Source organism: Syngnathus floridae, chromosome 16 (assembly GCF_059516105.1).
Source record: "Syngnathus floridae isolate MCC-2025c chromosome 16, RoL_Sflo_1.0, whole genome shotgun sequence".
Classification (NCBI taxonomy): Eukaryota; Metazoa; Chordata; class Actinopteri; order Syngnathiformes; family Syngnathidae; genus Syngnathus; species Syngnathus floridae.
In genome coordinates, this window is record NC_142428.1 from 4249562 (window position 1) to 4269150 (window position 19589).

At 44.8% G+C, this 19589-nt stretch overlaps 1 protein-coding gene across 4 annotated transcripts in view; it reads right to left on the minus strand.

Annotated features, from left to right (window-relative positions):
* The window catches only part of qkia (QKI, KH domain containing, RNA binding a), a 47403-nt gene that overhangs the window by 13697 nt on the left and 14117 nt on the right, over positions 1-19589 (minus strand). For all 4 annotated transcript variants that reach the window (XM_088400961.1, XM_088400963.1, XM_088400960.1 and 1 more), the window contains exons 2-4: positions 17726-17868; positions 11882-11998; positions 8047-8190 (exon numbers count right to left, since the gene is read on the minus strand). In XM_088400961.1, the coding sequence (XP_088257087.1) occupies positions 8047-8190; positions 11882-11998; positions 17726-17868 (404 nt within the window). The remainder of the gene's footprint in view (positions 1-8046; positions 8191-11881; positions 11999-17725; positions 17869-19589) is intronic.

Genomic DNA, 19589 nt, shown 5'->3' on the forward strand with positions numbered 1-19589 from the left:
AACTAGCGACCTTGAACGAACCCAGACAAAAAATGTCTGACTTATCTGTAACAGTGCGACATAACTTCCCAAATAAAATCAAACTTGAAATCACAAAATGCAACAGATGGGTTATCTGTCTATTAAAAAAAAAAAAAAAAAAGACCGGCACTCTAAAAACACTCGAGAACAAGGATGCAAGGAAGGGGTATTTCCTCAGCCGCTCTATTTGCCGACACAGCTCGGAGAAATTAAATAACGGGTCGGCAGGAAAAACCGTGAGAAAGTATAAATGATGGAGGAGACAATGCAGGAGGAGAGGGATGATACCCAGAGAGAGTACGAGACAACGCGGCGAAAACCAATTTGTCTCCTCCCCGGTGGGCCCACACCGGCGACATCTCGCTTTCCATCACTGGCCTCGCTGCCAGTCACTGCAAATACGCACGCACTTGACCGCATGCACATAATCTTGGACCTGAGCAAGGACAGAGGTCAGCCTCTCCGAACCGGCGCAATTACCTCCGAGGTAAACACTGTATGCCTCCCGGGATAGATCGTGAGGTGGAATGTGGGAATGGACGGGGAGGGGCTACCCTACGGGGAGGGAGGAGTGGATGACTTCATGTGTCGCCGAAAGGGTGGAAGCGGTAGCGGCGGCAGCTGTTTTTACTCCCGTCGCGTATACACGCAGCCCTGTTAGCCATTTTTATTTGGTCGATTCCCAAACTAACATCTGGAGGAAAATGATTACTCCCAGCCAGCACAGTGCCAAGATGACTAATCAACAATTCCACACTCGACAGGAAAAGTGGCGCGCTAAAGGGCGGGAGGAAGGAAGAAAATGAGCACTTGTAATGAGCCTCAAAACATTTCAACACCAAAGTAAACAAAACGACGAAGCTAATCAATTTGAGGCGACTGAAGCAAACTGTCTCGGGGTAGACACAAAAACTGGACTATTTTTTTTTTTGCACGGAAACCAAAGTACAAGAAAATGAATGTCAACAAGGCTGTATTACGCAATCAAGGCCTCGTTTATGATGGCCGTGATGGAACCTGAATTTACTTTTTTTACGATTGAAATTTCTAAGTCTTGTACGTAGCTCAACTTCCTTTTTCCAACACTGCGTGAAAAACAACTCGAGTCAATCGATAGCGTCTTTCCTGTAACCAACAACCTATTTCAGACAACCCGCAAAACTCTTCATTGCGGTAAAACTAAACGTTTGACTATTAGCTCGCATTTAACCAATCACACACACAGTTGAGTAGCTACAAGCAGCTGGGGGATGACCGTCTTGTTCAAGGACATTTCAACACACAGATTAACAAACAACATGCGTTATCGCATGTAGCTGACATGTGTTCCCATCATGCTAAACACGACAAGATTCAGCGGGAGAACGTGGTTGGAAGGCCGACAGAATTATTCGTTTCCCAAATGTCGCAATCTCTGGCAAATCTCGGTCGTCACTCGATGCAAGGCTTCTCGATTTCCCCTTCACACCTTTAGCTCACTGGCGCAGTCTGAGACAGCTCCGTTAGCCACGGGCTCCATTAGTCATGCTAAACCGCCAACACCCTTGCTCATTAGCATAGACGCAAACTTGACTCAAGTCAGATTATTACAAACACTTTGCAGCTGCTCCTCCCCATTACAGTCAATCAAACGGCTTAGTGAAGTACAGTCGAAATTTCCGAGTTAGAGTTCGTGCTAACGCTTCATTTCCTGCTACATGACAAAGATTTTTTTTGCATAGCGCTAAAAAGCAAGAAATTCCGAGTGATGTTGTTTATTCTCAAAGCGGGCTGGCATTTCATGTAACATAACAGCATTAAAAGAGGATTAAAGTCCACATAAATAACCTTGAAAAAAAATATAGAGAGATTTACCAGCACGATTATTCCAGCTTGTGGAACTGCATCGGTTTCTGACAGATGATATAGCGGACTAAGTGCACGAAGGATGATGCGCTTGTAAACAGTGTGTTGTACAAGCCGAAAAGCAAGCAGCTGTCCCTTGTCTCTTGTTCCCGGTTGACCCCTTCCAGCCCTTCTGCCAAATTTGTACCCTCGTGAGCTCCCTGATTCTTTCCCTCCTCTCCATTCGCATTTATCCCCGATTCGACCGGGCTGCCAGACGGTGTATTGTTCTGTCACTCGCGATCCTTTAATGCCCTCCAATCGAGCGGCGAATATCTTGAGGGGATTTGGCTAGGGATGATTTGGCGGGGAGCTTTAAATACTGGCAGAGGATTTGCATCAGATTCCGAGATCCTGACTCAGAGATGATCACCGCAGCTTTAGCAAAGGACAGAAATGAAAAGTACCTCTGGCGAGAAGCGGGACTCTAATAGGGAACCTTGCTGGTCCTCTACTGTCAATTCCAGAAATTAAGTCTTGACTACTAATTTAAGTGGTGCCTTTGATTAAACACTTATCAAATAACGGGACGATTTTACATTTTTCGGAGGCCATCGTTGCTGAGGTTAACAAACATGGAGAAGAATGGGGTTTAGAAACTTAAGGAGCTAGCAGGAGCTAGCAGGATCTGAATTCTATCAGCAGACTTTAGGTCATCTGGTGCTAAGCTCCCCCGCAATCCCATTTCCTTGCGTGAACACTGGTAAACATGGTTACTGGGGATGCAGAGATCAAAGTACGCTTGCATGTGTGTGTTTACACATTTCAGATGTTGAAGCTTGGCCTTCCTAAAACAAGCTACCCCGGAAGGACATCTGCTTCCGTGTCTTTCGTGATGCGTGGTTTTAATTGAGACGATGGAGCGATGAACAATGGAGCCACGGGCTTTTATTATGCACACTCAGCATTTTGGTGACTGTCTGTAAAAGGGATTAGGAGGACTTTCAAAGTGAAGCAGAGATTGGCCTAGAGCTCACAGGGTTTTCTCTCATGACCAAAGGAGGACCAAGCCAGATTAAAACAGCCAAGTCTTGTTACCAGCTTCCTCAAACTGACTATTGCATTGGGCCACTTGAGGGGCCATCTGAAGGACAACCAGGTGGATTAAGAACTTTATTTAGTTTTTAAAAAAAACAATGATGGAAGGCACCTTTGTGGTTGGGGGCTAAGAGACCGAGTGAGTGTGTGAAGAGAAATTGACAGGACAGTGCTGCCGGCGAAGGTAATTTAGCCACCGGTGCTAAGGACTTGTGTACATAGAGCACGTGTTCACTTGAGGGAATGGTAGCAGGCTTGAAAATTTGAGTGAACGAAATGGAAAAAGAAGCACGACTAATTCCCAGGCAGACATGATGGGAAAGATCAATTTGCTACCCGATGAAAGTTGAAGGGAAAACAAAGAGCGAGATGTACATACGAGAAAGCAGAGAGGCTAAAAGTACTCCAATTTCGTGGACGGGGTTATCTCCGCAGGGGGGCTGGTTCTTAAGGGCGGGAGCCACCTGTCTGCCTCTCAGGAGGCCATTAAAATTCGATACAAGCGGGGATGGGCAGATGGAGAGTGTGGTGGGAGGAAATAGCAGGAAGATTCCTTCAGCCAAGACCAGATCAAGTCCCTCCTGTTGGATGTGGGTTGGCAACGACGGTATTGGCGGACATGCAACTTATCCAAACATGTTTATAGTTAGTATTTGTTACCTTTATTAAAGGCTGGCGAAGTACTAGTAATTATTGGATTACTGGCAAACTAACATTGTGGAAGCTGCAGTTGAAGGTCCTCAGACTGATACAGCTTGAAGATTAGAAATTTAGGAGAAAAAATATGCAGTGTGATAAGAGAAGCTGAATAAAAACTTATTGTGACACAGAGATGAGATCGTGGTCTCTTGCTCAGTTTTATTACACAGTGGTTAACTTAAGGCTTTAAAGTAGTGACAGCTTGAGCCTGGAACAAATTCTCACATTTCCTAAGGGAACATTTGTTGTGAGCGACAACCACTCGGAGCTTCCATTTCTGGCCAATCTTGTGGTGTTTAACAGTCAGTACTTCGCTTGATTGCATACGTACGACCTCAAATATGAAAGTTGGATAAATGAGCAACGTCGCGCCGGTAAAACGATTCCACACATGGTGACTACGCCTTGGTGAGCACTGAAGGAGGAACACTGCATCTTGTGGAGAGGTCGAGCAGGCAAATTAAAAGCGTGATTAACACGTGTGCGTACACACTCGTGTAGCGTGCTGCAACGTAATGTAATGCGCCAGGTTCGTTTCTATCGAGGGAGGTGCAAATCACCTTAGGTTAATATGATCTGGCGCAACTCTTTTATTAGCCTGATGAAGGTAATAGTAGTCTGGAGGGAAGTACGATGCCAAGTAGGCAGAAAAGACCAACCCACAATGACTCTAGTTCTTTGTATTCATTAAAGAGGGATATTAAAAGGGAATGGAATATGTTCTATATTACTGTAATGAAAAACGGGAAACACAAAAAGTTGCCGATGTAGTTAAGCCTCCTCGGCAAGGCTAAAGGATCATTGTGAACATGAATTGTTTACATTCGGGCCGCATGGTGGATTAGCGGTTAGCACTTCTGGCTCAGCGCGAATAGGCTCCGCCTCCACCATGACCGTAGTGGAGATAAGTACTATAGAAATGGATTGGGGGGGGATATTAACTGTTGGTTAAAAGTTAGCTGTACGAAGTCCATTTTAAGACATCGGAATGCACATGCCTGTCAGCCATCTTTGATTTGATTGATAAGGTTAACAATGCTTTGCTATTTGATTTGATTCATTCCATTTGAAGAAACATATATATCCACACACATTTGCCGGTATGTTTATATATATAGCCTAGCCTAACTTTCATTAAATTGCATCCTGTTGTGCGGGAAAACCTTTTCCGAGGATTTCCCATCATCATTTATCATCGGGGAAGCCTAGGTGTTGACGGGAGATCAATTACACCGTAGTGTACGAAATAGCATCTTCAAATTGAGGTGGGGATAAGCAAACGCTAAAGCTTGAATGTTTTTCGCCTTCTTGTTATGGATGATGCACAAATATCATACATGAGGTATATTGAGAGTAAATAAAGGAAAATGACAGTGATGGCTTGGACCTAAGAAAGTAAACCTCATTAACTGGAGAGCTACACATGGATGGGTACAGCCAGATGGTGTTCCCTACTCATTTGTCATACACGGCTGACAGAGGAGGAGGAGGAGAAGAAGATTTGAAAGCGAATAAAGACAAAACACGTGATTAGCGAAGAGGAATATTCAGTGCGGACTTCATTCACCCCGCATTATTTACTTCCCGACACCGTGTCTGCGATGCGAGGAATTCTGTAAAAAGTACGACTGAAGCAAACGTACTTTTATGCCTTAAACCGAGACGATCCCGTGAATTGAAACACGTGAAATTCTAAACGAGGCTTATTTATCTTCACGGCGTAACAATTTAATCTGTCAGGGAGCAAAATGTGCCGCGCTGTGAAATTGTCTCCAGGGCAACATGTTTATATTTACATTTGGGGATTTATTCTCTGTTCCTTTACAAAGCGAATGATATGCTTTATTCGTCGTGTCGACATTAGACGTGAACATAATGCAAGTGCCCAATGGCGCGCAATTATTATTTCCATATATTATTAAAAATACCCCCTTTTTTTAAAATTTCCTGAAAAATAATATATTTGGAGATGCAATGACGATTTTAGTGAGCTACTCGCAACACAATTAAGAGGAAAGTGACAGATATTCAAGTTCTAATATCCTTTCAGCATGTGAAGTCTGAACATGATTAAAGTCTGAAAATGAAAACTCCACACAGGAAGGCCAGAGGGGAATCCGCAAAATCACAACTGTGAGTGCACCGGCTCACCATTTTGCCTCGAGCTACCATTAGATCAAATTTAGGTGTAAGGTAGTGCTTCACTCCAGACTTGGACTGTTGTTTTATACAAGCGTGTGAGTGGAGGTTACCCAAAGTGCAGTGTGCCTCAACGAAAGACTCAAGTGTTGAGCTCGGCAATTTTGTCTAGTGTGTGTGTTTACGTGTGTGTGTGGATGCAGGTTGAGGGTGTAGCACAGGCAGGATCAACAGAGGAAATCCACACTTGAAAGAGAAGCCCTATCAAGCTCTCCCGGGCATCTCCCGACTGCCCTCCTCTGTCTCTCTCATCTCGCAGACGTTATCTTGACTCCAGGTTTATGCGGGGAGGGACGTTCTAAAGTTCACGGGACCGAGGACGCTAAAGACCACGACCGGGGGCACGGGTGAGGAAGCACTAACATCAAACAGAATTTTATTTTGTACCTGTAGCTATCGCAGGTGTTTGGATTCACATTTTCTACTGATCATCCTGTCGATTAAAAATAAAATGAATGGATAAATAAATGAAATAATTGACATTACTAAATAAAATGTGAGGTGAATCTGTTTTTATGTCAAAATAGAGTCGCCATCCACACGTTCTACAGTTATTATATCTGTAACCTTTAGTGTGTATGGGTTTTGTAGATGATGTTGCCAAGAGCGAAAGTGGCCATAAATGAACTCACCTGTTAGTACGATACTAGCAAATGGTGGGCTTTATCGAACGTGCAAACAACGATACATAACCTTACATAACCGATCGTAGGCGTGCTGTCAGCACAAATATTACACTTTATTTTTCTTGTTAAGTGTGAAATGATGCCAGACTTTTTTTTTTTTAAACACACACTTGCCTCCTGGCTGATCAGTTTACATTGGGAGTTAAAAAATGACAACTCCAATGGCTAATGTCCCTTCTTTCCTCCCTGGGTGCAATGTTAACACCTTTTTAAAGGGTACACAAGGATTGACATTTCTTTGAGATTCTATCTTAATTTATGGCTGAAGTAGCAATTTTTGTACAAAGGGGAAACAGGAGGCTAATGTAATTTTAGTTGTTCCCTAAAGCTTGTTCACTGAAAGGGAATAAAAGCACGACCTCATTTTGTTTCCTGTGTGATTTTTCCTAAAGGGGAATTTTTACAGCGCCAGATGTGAGGAAGATGCCCTTCATTAGTACAATGCCCATGCACCAAAAGCCGCGATACAATTCAGTTCGGCGGAAAAAGGGCCGTTGCTGCCAGCCAGCAGTGTGGACCACCCATCCACCCACTCGTGATGCGTGTCAACTGACACGACAAAAATGTGCTAACCCCCCCGGGGGAGTTCTAGCGGATATAAAACACACCGAGCGAACATACAGGGGGCATAGAAACACTTTTTCTAGTTTAATAAAAGAACGATTGACATTTAGTCCCACTGTCATCATGTGAATTAAAAGTAAATCATATTACTTTAATATAGATTCATCTGATGGGTTTATTATTTGGGTAAAGCTAGAGTGACTCAGAGTGGTCAACTGTCACCATCGAGGATGGCTTCATGCGGACTCACAAACACGTACACATTTGATAGTGTGGGCGCACAACAATGTTCAACTGTGTCAACATCTTGTGTGTGCATACACGCTGAGGAAACAAAACAAGTGCCTAAAGAAATAACTGGCGGCCGGGATGCAGACAAGCAGTCCTGACAAGAAAAAGCACATGAGGTGATTTCCAGGCTGGCGGGGCGATGGGAAGGCGATAAAAAACAACATTACGGACAGCAAGAGCCGACACTACAGTAGTCGTGACAGGCCCTCGTAATTTTTTTTTTTTTAGGATTCTAGAAAATCCACATTTCTTAACTGGATAGGTCACATCCTGGCATGCCCCCAACTTCCCGAGACCAGCAAGTCTTTCTGTGCCGCCACCTGATGCGAAATCTGGGCCTTCAGCTGCCCCGTCCACCTGGTCACGGCAGTCGACATGGAAAACACTCGCCGCTCGCCAGAATGGCGGCGGCGGCGGCTAACGGGGGAAGCGGAGATGGAATGTGGCAGCCACAGTGGGCAACTGCCGCGAGCATTTTTTTTCCCCCTATCTCAGTACTCGGCCAAGCTGTTCATGTGATCTATGTAGGCTTGCGGACGGGATGCTAACAGTGAGCGGTGTGCCATATGTACTTGTGTTGTTCAGACCAAGATGGCCTGTATCACCTTGTTGCTGATCTTTATTGAACTTAACAGGCAAGAAAAAAAACCAGAAGTGTACTTACAGCTGGTACGAGGAGCTTCTTCACCTCCTCCAAAGCTCTCTTCATTTTGATCTCAGCTCTGGTCTGAGTGTCTTCCACGGCGATCAGAACATGAAGGTCCTCGTTGAGGTGCTCCCAGTTTGGCTTTCCTTTGTTCTGCTCCTCCTGGAGAAAGAAGATAGACGCGTGAGCGAATGTGACAGCGTGGGCGCGGCGCCGCCGCCAAACGCATCAGAGGACGACGTGGTCCTTGTGAAGAGAGGCGGGATGACAGAAGGGCTCTTATAGTCAGCCATTAAGGGTTTGCTTTGAAGCGACATCCTTCTTTAGTGGAACACACACTTAACAGAGGGCGTGGGGGGGTATGCCCCGTAGCAATTAACACCAAAAGGGGGTGAGATTTGATAGACAGGTGGAACTACAAAAAAAGAAATAATTGTGCGTCATAATTGTTTGATGCAGAGCAAAGTCAATTTAGAAACAAGAGACTGTATTTGGCGGCTTTGTAAAATTCATACACGGTCTAGAATAGCCGCACTCGACTTGAAATTAGGGCAATTATCGCCCCGATCAATCCAAAGTGGCCTTGTCGATCACAGCCGTTTTTCACTTTTGTGTTCCCCACAATGCACTGTGGCGAGGGTGGCGTCCCGCGGCGGACCTGACGTGATTTCAATGGAGTCGCGGAACGCCAAGGAGAGGCACTTGGAGACGAGTGCCACCCACCCGCTTTCTACTCCGCAGAGAGCTGTTGCCATGGCGCTGCTCTTTACCACGCACGTACAGAAAAGTTCAATATTCCACTCTCGTTTTCCCTTTTTCCACATGGGGGTGGGACTTGCACGCAGGCCATTATTCCGCCATGGCTGTTTGCTTGTGGACCATTAGGGGACCCAGACTGAAAGGAAACTTGGCGTATTCAAGATGGGACACGAGCAGGGTGGTTCAACTTCAAATACAACTGCCACTCCAAAAAGTGCTTTTCAGAGTGTAATTATCAAAAAAGGTGAGGTCTAAGTGTGCTTTCTGACAAAACGTGATAAATGAGATTGGTCGGTTCAAGGCGGAAGTTTGGAATCACTGCCGAGACGCTTTGCACCAGGTGGCGACCTCCATGTTCGAGTGTTGCGATGCTATTTCAAGTGAAGGTTAGTCCCACAATGGATTGATCCTGCGACGGACGCAACGGTTTGACGGTATTTTTGTTTTGAGTCAAATGGCTGCTCTAAATAGAGGCTAAAGGTCAACAGTATAAACAGCTGCAGTAGAGAGCTGAAGGGTACGTGGAAGGACAACCAGCCAGGCAGCGACATTCAGAACGGAAAGTATTATTAACCAAGGCTGCACTTCACAAAAAAAGTCACAGGTACCACAAAATGAGGAAAATATGAACACTTCACGAGAGTAAATATTAAATCTTACAATCGACTGTTATTTTACCGTACTGCTATTTCTGATGGAATGATTAGCTGCAACTTATTAGTCTAGCTGACTCCCCCTCAGGGCAGGTTCTTAAGGACATGGCTGGCAACAACAAACTAGGAAGACTACAAGAGTGTGGCGATGATAGCGACACAAGCGTCCTCTGCGGAATTGGCGTGCGACGCGTTCTGTCTGAACAAATGCGTGGCTAGGAAAAAGGTTGTGAGGGGTTTTTATCAGTGCTAAGTGCAATCCGGGGACGGGTTTTTATCCTTTAATAACTTCTGTCTCCGCCTATTTAACTTGACTTCCCCCAAAACTTTGCTGGTTTATCATTGACGCCATATTTGACCCTTCACCTCAAGGAAAATTGTGTAAACATCCTGCACGAAAAAAAAGGATGGAATCCAAAGCACCTATGTGAAATGTGAAAGAAATACGTCTTCAGACAAGAGCATTTAATTTGTCTTTGTACTTGGCAGGCAAGGCAGATGGTGTGTGGGGGTTGAGCTAAAAGGCTAGCTTAAGACAAATGGGCCAAGAGACTAACTTAACCAAGGGGTAATATTTCAACACTTGTTTGTATGAGGAATAAAGTGAAGACAGTCCAATCCCATTAAGCGACTTTCATCCACGTAAAAAAAAAAAAATCGCGGCATACGGACTGGTACGCCTAACTGCATTTCGCCCTTCACCTTCCTCTCGATTTTCTAGCCGAGCTGCTTTTCCATCTCTTGCCATTGTTCTCCACTGGCCCGTGATTCACTCAGCCTCCCTTTCTCTCGCACTCCAACACGGCCATGCAGGCTTCAGTGAACCCGCCCGCCAGCCAGCCGCCGTCAGCCGGCGCGGCCCAGGAGCAACCAGCTGAATTATTGAGAGCATAAAAATGCTGCCGCTAATGGATCCTGAATAAACACGCTGGCTAAAGTTGCTGCCGTAGCTTCCTGGGCTGCCACGGGGCATGAAGCGAACAATGCGGGAGGGTTGAAGATGCGATGGAGGAGGTTACCAAAGGGGCCGTGGTTTCACCCCAGACTGAGCTGTAATTATGTAACACCTCCAAAGACTCTGAACCCCTCCCCCTAAAAAAAAACTGATCCGGCAGAATTTTTAAAACATTCTGAAGACAAGGGTCAAAACAGTAATTCAGTCTAGACAGATCTCAGTTTTACCCTTTTACAGTTCCCGCTTCTCCAAATAAAAAAAAAAGACGACACCGAAGGGCAAGGAGAAATTTGTGTAATTAGATAAGACGGGCGATCCAGGAATGCGACGCGCACTGGGAATTGTGAACGCGCCAGAACATGTTCACTCCTCTCAAACTACTTGTGGATCTAATTGTGACGAGAGAACCGAGTGCCCTTATTGTCTCCTCTTCTAATGAACACACTCCGAGGGAAATGAGCGCAGAGAGCAAAATTAAAATAAGAATGGGAGGTTGCCATAAAAATAAAAGAACAAAAGAACGAGAAGGAAAAAAAAAAGCTTGCCGGGAGCTTCTAAGATTATGACTCAGCCTAAAATGTGCTCGTCTGCTAGCGTGAATTGTTTGTGAAGCGAATCGCCGTGGACTTTGTGTGCGCAGATAAGTTGTATTCCCACAATGAAAAGGGATCAAATACATTTCCTTATGTAAATGGAATACAATAAAGCATCCCCGACTGACAGCTCCAAACTAAAGAAAGAAAAGATGGAGGAGAAGTCAAGAATAGACTCATCATAGAAGGGTATTTACTAATCCCGGAGGAAAGATTTTTCATCGCAAATACGTGCGGCCTTCTTTCTAATAAATGGAGGCTGAGGCCATTCAATTCTGGGAGAAGAGGAAAATGTGTTCTTATTTCACCAAATGTGTCGCTACATCGTTTTTCAGGACAAGTCTGAATGGCTTAGGTCAACTTGCTTTTTTTGACTTGAGTCACAAATGAAATGTGGCTATGAAATGAATTTTAGAAGCCCATAACCCGATTGCAGAATAATGGGGTAGAAGTAAAAAAAATAAATAAAAAAACAGGGATTATGTCCAGCCTTGGGATGTCGGCATATAAACACACGTGGCATTAGCCCTTTATGCCTCCAACGTCGGCTCGGTGACTCCCAAAATAGAGGCCGCCCCTGGCCTTGGCCGTCTGCCCGCTTTTCCGCCTTACTACTGCCGCCTCCTTTACTTTCCACTGCCTTTTGCAAACAGATCACATGTCAGCATCCAGCCATCAGGCATCCGGGTGCCGCCGCGTCGAGTTTCCGCGTGGCGACCAGGACCCTATCGTGCGAGGAACTTTAAAAACGTCATACCGCAAGGAATCTTGACCTCAAACGACCGCGCAAAGCATGCGAGATCAAAATGTTTTTTCCTGTCATTTTTCCAATGCGCCAAGGGAATGCGGCATGAAAAAATAATGCGGGGTAAAATACACCGGAATGCGCTTACCTTCTTTTTGTCTCTCATGGAGCTCTTGCCTCGCACCATGATTTTACATCCCGTTTCTGCTTCCAACTGTTTGGCCGTGAGTCCCCGCGGGCCAAGGATTCTACCCACAAAGTTATACTGCAAAAGAGAGGAAAAATGGTGTTAAAATATGTCAATTACCAAAAGCTACAACTAATAACACTGAGTCAGCTTGCGAAAGTCACATGACCAAATCGAGAAATCAGGTGGGCCGTGAATATTGGTGACCTGAGATCTTAACTCTGATGTCATTTCCAGTCCATAGCCAAGAGGCAAAATGGCCGCCCCCATGATTGGATTAACACGTTTGCTGGAAAAATTATTCGAGGTGTAAAAGAGGCTTTTGATTACGTCGGGATTGTAACGAGTTCGGAGGTTAGATGAGGTTGCGTGCAAAATGAAATGTCTTCTCAAGCGCTCCTTTTGTTTTTTTGAATTGCTGTGTGACTTTGTACGAAAAGGAAAAGGGATAAACGGAGGTAATCCTCTCCACTTGGAACTGCCTTCCAATGGGATGAAGGGAAAATGTGTTGAAATAATCCAACGGGGTTCTGGTCCAAAATTAAAACAGAAAGAAAGGAAGCGTGCGCGGCCATGCGTGAAGATAAGATTAAAACGACGAGATGCGGCGCGCGCACGTTCAAATGGTGCTTTTAGTGCACAATGGAGGAGAGGGACTTTGCCATGATAGGGACGCCGCCGTTCGTCTTTTGAGCTACGGCGATGAGCCTTGACACGGACGCATTGAATTCATAAAAGGCAAGTCACGCGCGCTTACTCACTCTGCTGCTCCGCAAAGTACGAGAGGGCCGTGAAAGGAGTCACGTTTAATTACACGGGGATTACACATTTAAAGAGACATGTAAACAAACACGGACGGGGGACGGTCAGGAACTCCCGGCTGCCATTTTGAACACGTCGAGCTGGAAAGGCGCGCCCCGCGGTTGCACGGGACATAGAACACTTTACTTTAATCGTCTGGGTGACGAGTGCAATGGGCTACTTATGAGCATAACCGCCTGCTGAAGAATGCGTGCGGCCATGCGGCCGAGACTACGCAGCACCCCCTCCTTGGAAGACATGCTGGCACAAAACAAGACTGTCTCAAACTAACTCAATGAATTAATATTTTATGTTGAAATGGGCAGAAATGACTTTTTAATGGTTAGGCAATTGCTTATTGGCATTTTGCTTCTTTTAAACCACTTGGTTTAAAAAACAAAATGGCATCCGGCTTGTCTGGTTTGTTCTGTACTGGACGTGTGTTCTGGTAGACCGTTCTGGTGGCCCCGGAGATATAAAAATAAAAAATAAAAACACGTTTGGGTAAAGAGAGAAACGACGTGTTGCTAAAGAAGCTAACTGCTAAAAACACCCGATTCTAAAACATGTCGGCATTGGTTTATTGAGATCGTTCGAACTTTTATTGTCAACAATTTAGGAGCCTTTTGAAAAGTTTGAAGTGGCCGTGTTCTGAAGGACGCTGCTGGTGGCGATTTGATATACTTGTTAAAACATCTTTATTGGTTGTTTAGCGACTTAGCTTTCAAGCGGCAGAACGGAAAGAATCCATTAAAGACTAAAATTCCCTTGTAGGATGTCGACAGTGATGTTAAATTTACGTACAAAGCATGAATAAATTAACTACTTATTTAAATCACAGAGCACCACATGGACATACGACATGTTTAGAGGCCCATAAACTGAAAACGGTTGGATGGATTCAAAGCCCAAAGTAACACGGAAAGAGCAATTCAATATTTTATAACGGCGGCTTCTCTTTTCCCTTCCCAGCGACACTCGCCGCTCTCCGAGGACACGGATATGTTGATGACAATTGTACTTGACAGAGAGCCCGTCGTTCTCATTAACATATTCATGACGGAGAAGAGCCGAGACAAATAAAGAGTGAAAAGGTTAAGGAGTGGATGACGCGCAAGTGCAAAGGTAAAAGACACTAATATCTTTGGTTGCAAGTAGCTGAGGAGGAGAAAGAAAGAACAAAAAAAAAACATTCCAATTCTGCATTCTTTTGGTTTGACCAGTCGGGTGTGGGCCGGTGTTTTTATGGAAACACATACTTGAAACATGAAACCGACCAGACAGAGGGGGAACAAAAAAACCATCCCTCAAATGATAGATTCAACTTGTGGTATCTGTCACCATATTTTAGAACACAGAATAAAACTCGATGCTTCATCTATCTATGATAAGTCTCCACCAAAAAACTAGTTATTTTGGTATTACATAAAAAAAAAAAATTGAGTCATCAGAAAGGCATCGAGCCTGCCAGGAATTCTACTCCCCTGCCACCAGTAGGAATATGACGGTTCCAGCGTCCTCTATTACACATTCCAACTCCTCTTGTTGCCTTACTATCATATTTAAAAGGACAAAAACAATTTTGCTCTCAACAGAATCTCTTTCATACTCTACACGTGGCAGACAATCCTTGAATTCACCGAGTCTCCTCACTTGTGCCTTTTCATGACTTCAAAGTTTCGACCATTTTCCAAAACATACAAACAGAAAAAGCTCCTTGCTGTGCGCCTACAAACCGTGTGTGTGTACGTGAGACAAACACACATACAAAGCCCCCTTCAGGACAAGGGCTTACAATGACATTAAAGGGAGGGGTTTTTTTGGGAGCCCCAGTTATCGCTACACCACAGGCGGGTTATGTTGTGTGCATATCTACGCTCGTGCCTGTGTGTGTTTGTATGTGAAACCGCAATGTGGCGTGAACTCTTGCAGACACCCAGAGCTGATTGTCACGGGTGTGTGTATGTGTGTGTGATGAAACAATAGCAGTTGCACCCACTATGTCCAGAGAAGCAGGACAATTGTTGCGTTTGTTTGTGGCAGTGTGCAGACAGGAAATGAGATCAGGACGAGAGAGTGCTCTCCGGCGGTGTGTGTGGGGGGCTTAACGGGCTGTGCAGGGAATACCAATGACATATTAGATCGTCTCGTGGGTTTATGGAAATGAGAAGCGCTTCATCAATGTATCAGAGCGAGGTAGAATTGACACTTATTGGAGACAATGCTTCCTTGATTTGGATTATCTGAATTATGCAATACGTGATCATATTTCGGCCATTTTTAATTGATCAAAAGAATCGAAAGAACGAACATATGGCTCCGATTATATTTTCCTTCCTGTTCTATTCATAGCTTGCAGCAACTGAGAAACAATACCCAAAGTCGTCGGGGGTCACTCGCAACACAGAAGCTCACACGCCACCTGCTGGCTGGCTGCCTGCCCGCCTCCGGTCGCACATTCATCTTTTCGAAGCCACAATGCACAGCTACTGGCACGTTTCCGACAGGACGGAATGCAAAATGGAGATGAAGGGTGGACAAAACTGCGGCGGTGTGAGCTACATGAAAGGTCTGAGGGCTCGAGTGATGGAGGAAGGTAAATTTTGTTTTGATTCCAACGGTGACATTTTTTTTTTTGCCTGAAAGCCCCGTAGACTTCAAAGCTCTCTTTTTAGCACATCCAGCATTTAACACCTAATCCGTGGCCTCCTTTGATAATTCTGTTAGGATTTATTGTGGGGTTGCAGGCATAGGGGAAAAAGGTAGAGGGGGGGGTAAAAAAATGGGAAAGCGTTCAAGATCAACATCGGCTCAGGTTTTGGAGCGAAGAAGCGAGAAGAGTTCACCACTTGCCAAACTTTGACATTAAAGTAAGAGTGGGGGAAAAAAACATTAAGTAAGTGAACCAAATCTATATGAGCTCACTTTTTCTTTTAATAGTGCGTATTCACTTTGTTTCACAATTACGTTTCAGTTCTAATTTCAAACTATTTCTAAGTGTTAGCACAAATCAAGATGTCCTTGGTGGAGTTTGACACCTGTGGCTTCTCTTACATGACCGTCAACTCCCCCACCATAGAATTCTGCAGGCGCAGAGGTGAGATGTTAGGCAGCGCATTTGGAAGCCGGGTAATGACTTAAGGTGGGTCAGAAGGATATGAGCTGTCAGCACGATAAGCGATGACACCCTCCCCCCTCCCCATGGGAACGATCTTAATGACTTTCCCTTTGCTGGGATGTGGCCGATTAATTTCGCAGCGGCGACGCAATAAGGCGCAGGACGTCCAATCTTCTTAGTCCAACCTGGCCTCTGATGTTTTCCCCCCACAGTAGTTGTGAAGTTTTGATGACTTTCCATAATCTTCCAGATACACACACTTCATTTAAATGCACCTACATTTATTTTGGGTGGATATTTTAGTCCTTTGACTTATTCGCATCAAAAGATCAATTTTAACTGAGTTAAGTGTACTCAGCAATTTACTGCTCGAGACTGGTACATTACCATTAAGATAATCGGTGGAAATATAACCGAGAAAGAGTCAAAGCAATCGAGTCTGTCCCTAAACGTTTTGAACCCAAGGCGACTTTTCCCTCAATCCAACTGGACGTCCACTGAACGGCTAATACGTCCAACAAAGGGAATAAACGGGCGCCATATTTAAAGACGCCCATTCTATCAGATGCCTGAAGGTCAGCTTAAATGACGTTGCCATCTGTCATTTGGCTTGCCCGTGTGTACGCCAGCGTGCGCTGGGAAGAGAAGCGCCACGGCGGCGCCAGATAGCATTTAATTGAAGGTGGACGCAATCAGATAGCCTGTGACTGAGCTGTCAGTCAAGATACGGTCGCCACGGTGACGCTCAAAGCAGCTCTGTGCACTGCTGGCTAACTGCTTGCCTTTTAAGTGCGGCGGATGAGAGAGACGCATGACTGGACACAAACGGGCAGACTCGAACTAGTGAATTATGTAAAATTAAATGACAAATTTGCCAAGTGTCGTACAATAAATAAACTAAGAACCTCCAAATTTTGTTTTTCCCCCTAAAAGGAAATAAGTAAATAATAAAATCATACAAAAATAATTGATGCATTTGTAAAACCTACTCATATTTTTAAGATGTCTACCAGACAAATCATGGAGAGGAATGCGGAAGGTGTACCTCAGGGATGGTTTATAGGTACCCTATAAATGTGTGCCGTGTAATGAGCGTATTTATTTGGGCATTGTAAATGAATTTTTGAGTGTACTTCCAATGTGGCAATGGAAGCGAGGACACGTGCAAGCGATGGAAAAAACAACGCTAAAGCTTTTGTGTCAGGTGAGTGAGAGAGAAAATGGCGTCACCATTCTCCAGTTTGTTCCCCCAGCGGGCCTTTAAGGATGAAGGGAAATCTGGTGAAGCATTTGGAAATCTGAGAGGTGGAAAATGTTCCCTGGTTCAGGCCCCAATCATCATTACTGTTTCCTTAAGTGCTGGCCAGATGGCGATAAGCATTTTTTTTTTGCAGTTCCTCCACCATCTCTGGCCTTTCAATTTTCACCCTGACTCACACCAAAAAAAGTGATTGCTAAAATACTGGACATGTGGAATCTCAAGGTATATCCTCTAAGAATAGAGCCCCATAATTCCATCAAGACCCACCGCTGATTTCCCTCGGTCCCAATCACCGCACCTAATTATAACGCCGCTATCTGGCGCTTCTTGGGGATGTGACGAACGCACGTGTGCAAACTAAAATAACAGTGACAAAGCATCACTGCTGATAGCTTTGCCGTTCCTGCTGCGTGGTCTGTCCTTTTGAATGAATGTGCGTGCCTGCTGGGGTCAGGTCATTACTGAATCATCTCAACCACCAGGGGAGGGGAAGGGGGGCTAATTAATTTAGTAGCTTTCCTGGCAGCTTGTAAACATAACGCTAACTTACTGGCGCTGCTCGGTCAAATGAGGACCCGAAGCATTTAATAGACGCCTTTACAAAATATGAGATGTCGGTACTTACGTCTGGGTACTCTTTGACAGGCACAAACAGTTTTTCCTGCAGGTAGACCATGGGTCCCATAGGCTCAGGTAGCTCCAGGGGGTGTCTGTCCACAAGGCCATTGACTGTATCGCTGTACATGTGTTTGCGCACTCTGTTGATCTCTAGTAGAGAAAAAAACATAAAGAATGGTCAGTCAAATGGGTCACTCGTATTGATTCTTTTGGGTTTTTCAGTGTTAAGATAAAACTTGATGAAGGAAACTAAAGACAAACCGTTTGACAGAATAATAACCAGAGTTAGCCTTATTCAGAACAGTTGCTGTAAATAATGGAGACAAGCATGCTGCCTAAAAGGCAATGCAGTCAAATAGTAATCGGCAGGGGTGGGGTCGAGGGGGTCAGTGTATGTGGGCAGGTCATGGGGGGGATCAATGTCTGCAGCCATTACTAAGTGACACACATTTTGGTCACATGCGCTTGCTTGTTGTGCCACCATTTAAGCGAGGGGTCTTCAGCTAGTTTTGTCCAAGGGACCATCATTATAACCAGGAAGCAACTCGGGGTGGACTATTATTTTGTATCTGTATGTCTATTTTAGGAATCCTAGCTACATTATTTCTAAAAATGTTACAATTACAGTATTTGCCATTTCACGGACCACCTGGAATACCGCCACAGACCGCTAGAGGGCCGCGAACCACGGGTTGACAACCATGGATTGATGCCATTGGGAGCCGAACCATGCGGGATGTATGGAGGGATTGCGCATGGATTTGAATTATCACACGGAATGACATCAGGGCAGTTGAGAGAGCTCTAAATTAAAACACTTGCAAGGGAACTTGACACTTGGCTATATTAACATTTTGAAAAGGACCTCCAAGTCTTAACCTTGGATTGGAGCTCATTTGGAAGGTGGGTCAGATCTATATACAGTCATCCCATACGCAAGGGGACACATTTCAAATATTTATGGATATAGTCACATAGCTAAATAATCCCCCAACAACTAGCGGAATTACATTAACTTTGCGAGGGGAATTCCCACTTCAGACCATGTGATCGATGGGCTGACGTGAACATCTGGCCTGCAGTTTTAGGGGACCACACCTTAGGGACGTATCAGTTTTGTGCCTCTGACCCTCCCATATGAAGTCATCGCAGATTCCTATAGTCATCCAAAAAATTGTGAGACTAGTAGACTGAATTCAGCACCAACTAATTGTATTTACCGTATGGTACCTGATGATTTTACCAACATCGTCGTCACAAACCAAGAAGGTAGACGTTTGTCGTAAGGACGAAAATTCTAAGATGTACAATTGGGTGCCGGTCCAAGGTTTGCAACATTATGTACGTCCTTGTTGAAGGGATTTACGACAAGCCTTCCCATAAAAGCGCTGACTGCAGAGTGGCCAAATGACAAAGCCATTTTCGCTGGCTCTTATGATTGATCGCCGCTGTGCACACGGTGGGACAGATGTTCATTCGGCGCCGCGTGTTTGCAAAAGGCAGCGCGTCGTTTCTTTTCCTGAAATGAAACCGTTCCAAAATGTTTGCAAAAAAGCGGATGATAAAACGAAAGTGATCTGTAATATTGACCATCGGCAGCAACATTTTATAATGGGAAAGAAAAATGTAAAAACAACCACTCGCACCTTCATTCCTTGCCCTCCCTCCGCCCGCTGTTTCTATTTCCTCCCGCCGAAATGCCACATTAACATAAAGGGCCGAGCTAGGCTATCAGTGGAGACGTGTAGCATTTGACAACCTCTAATTTCAATGCGGGGAGTCCTTTCTGAAGCGCCGCACTCACCGCAAAATTACCCCACACCTCACCGGAGTGACAAAATCATTTGTCTAGCTGTCCGGCGTGGCAGAAA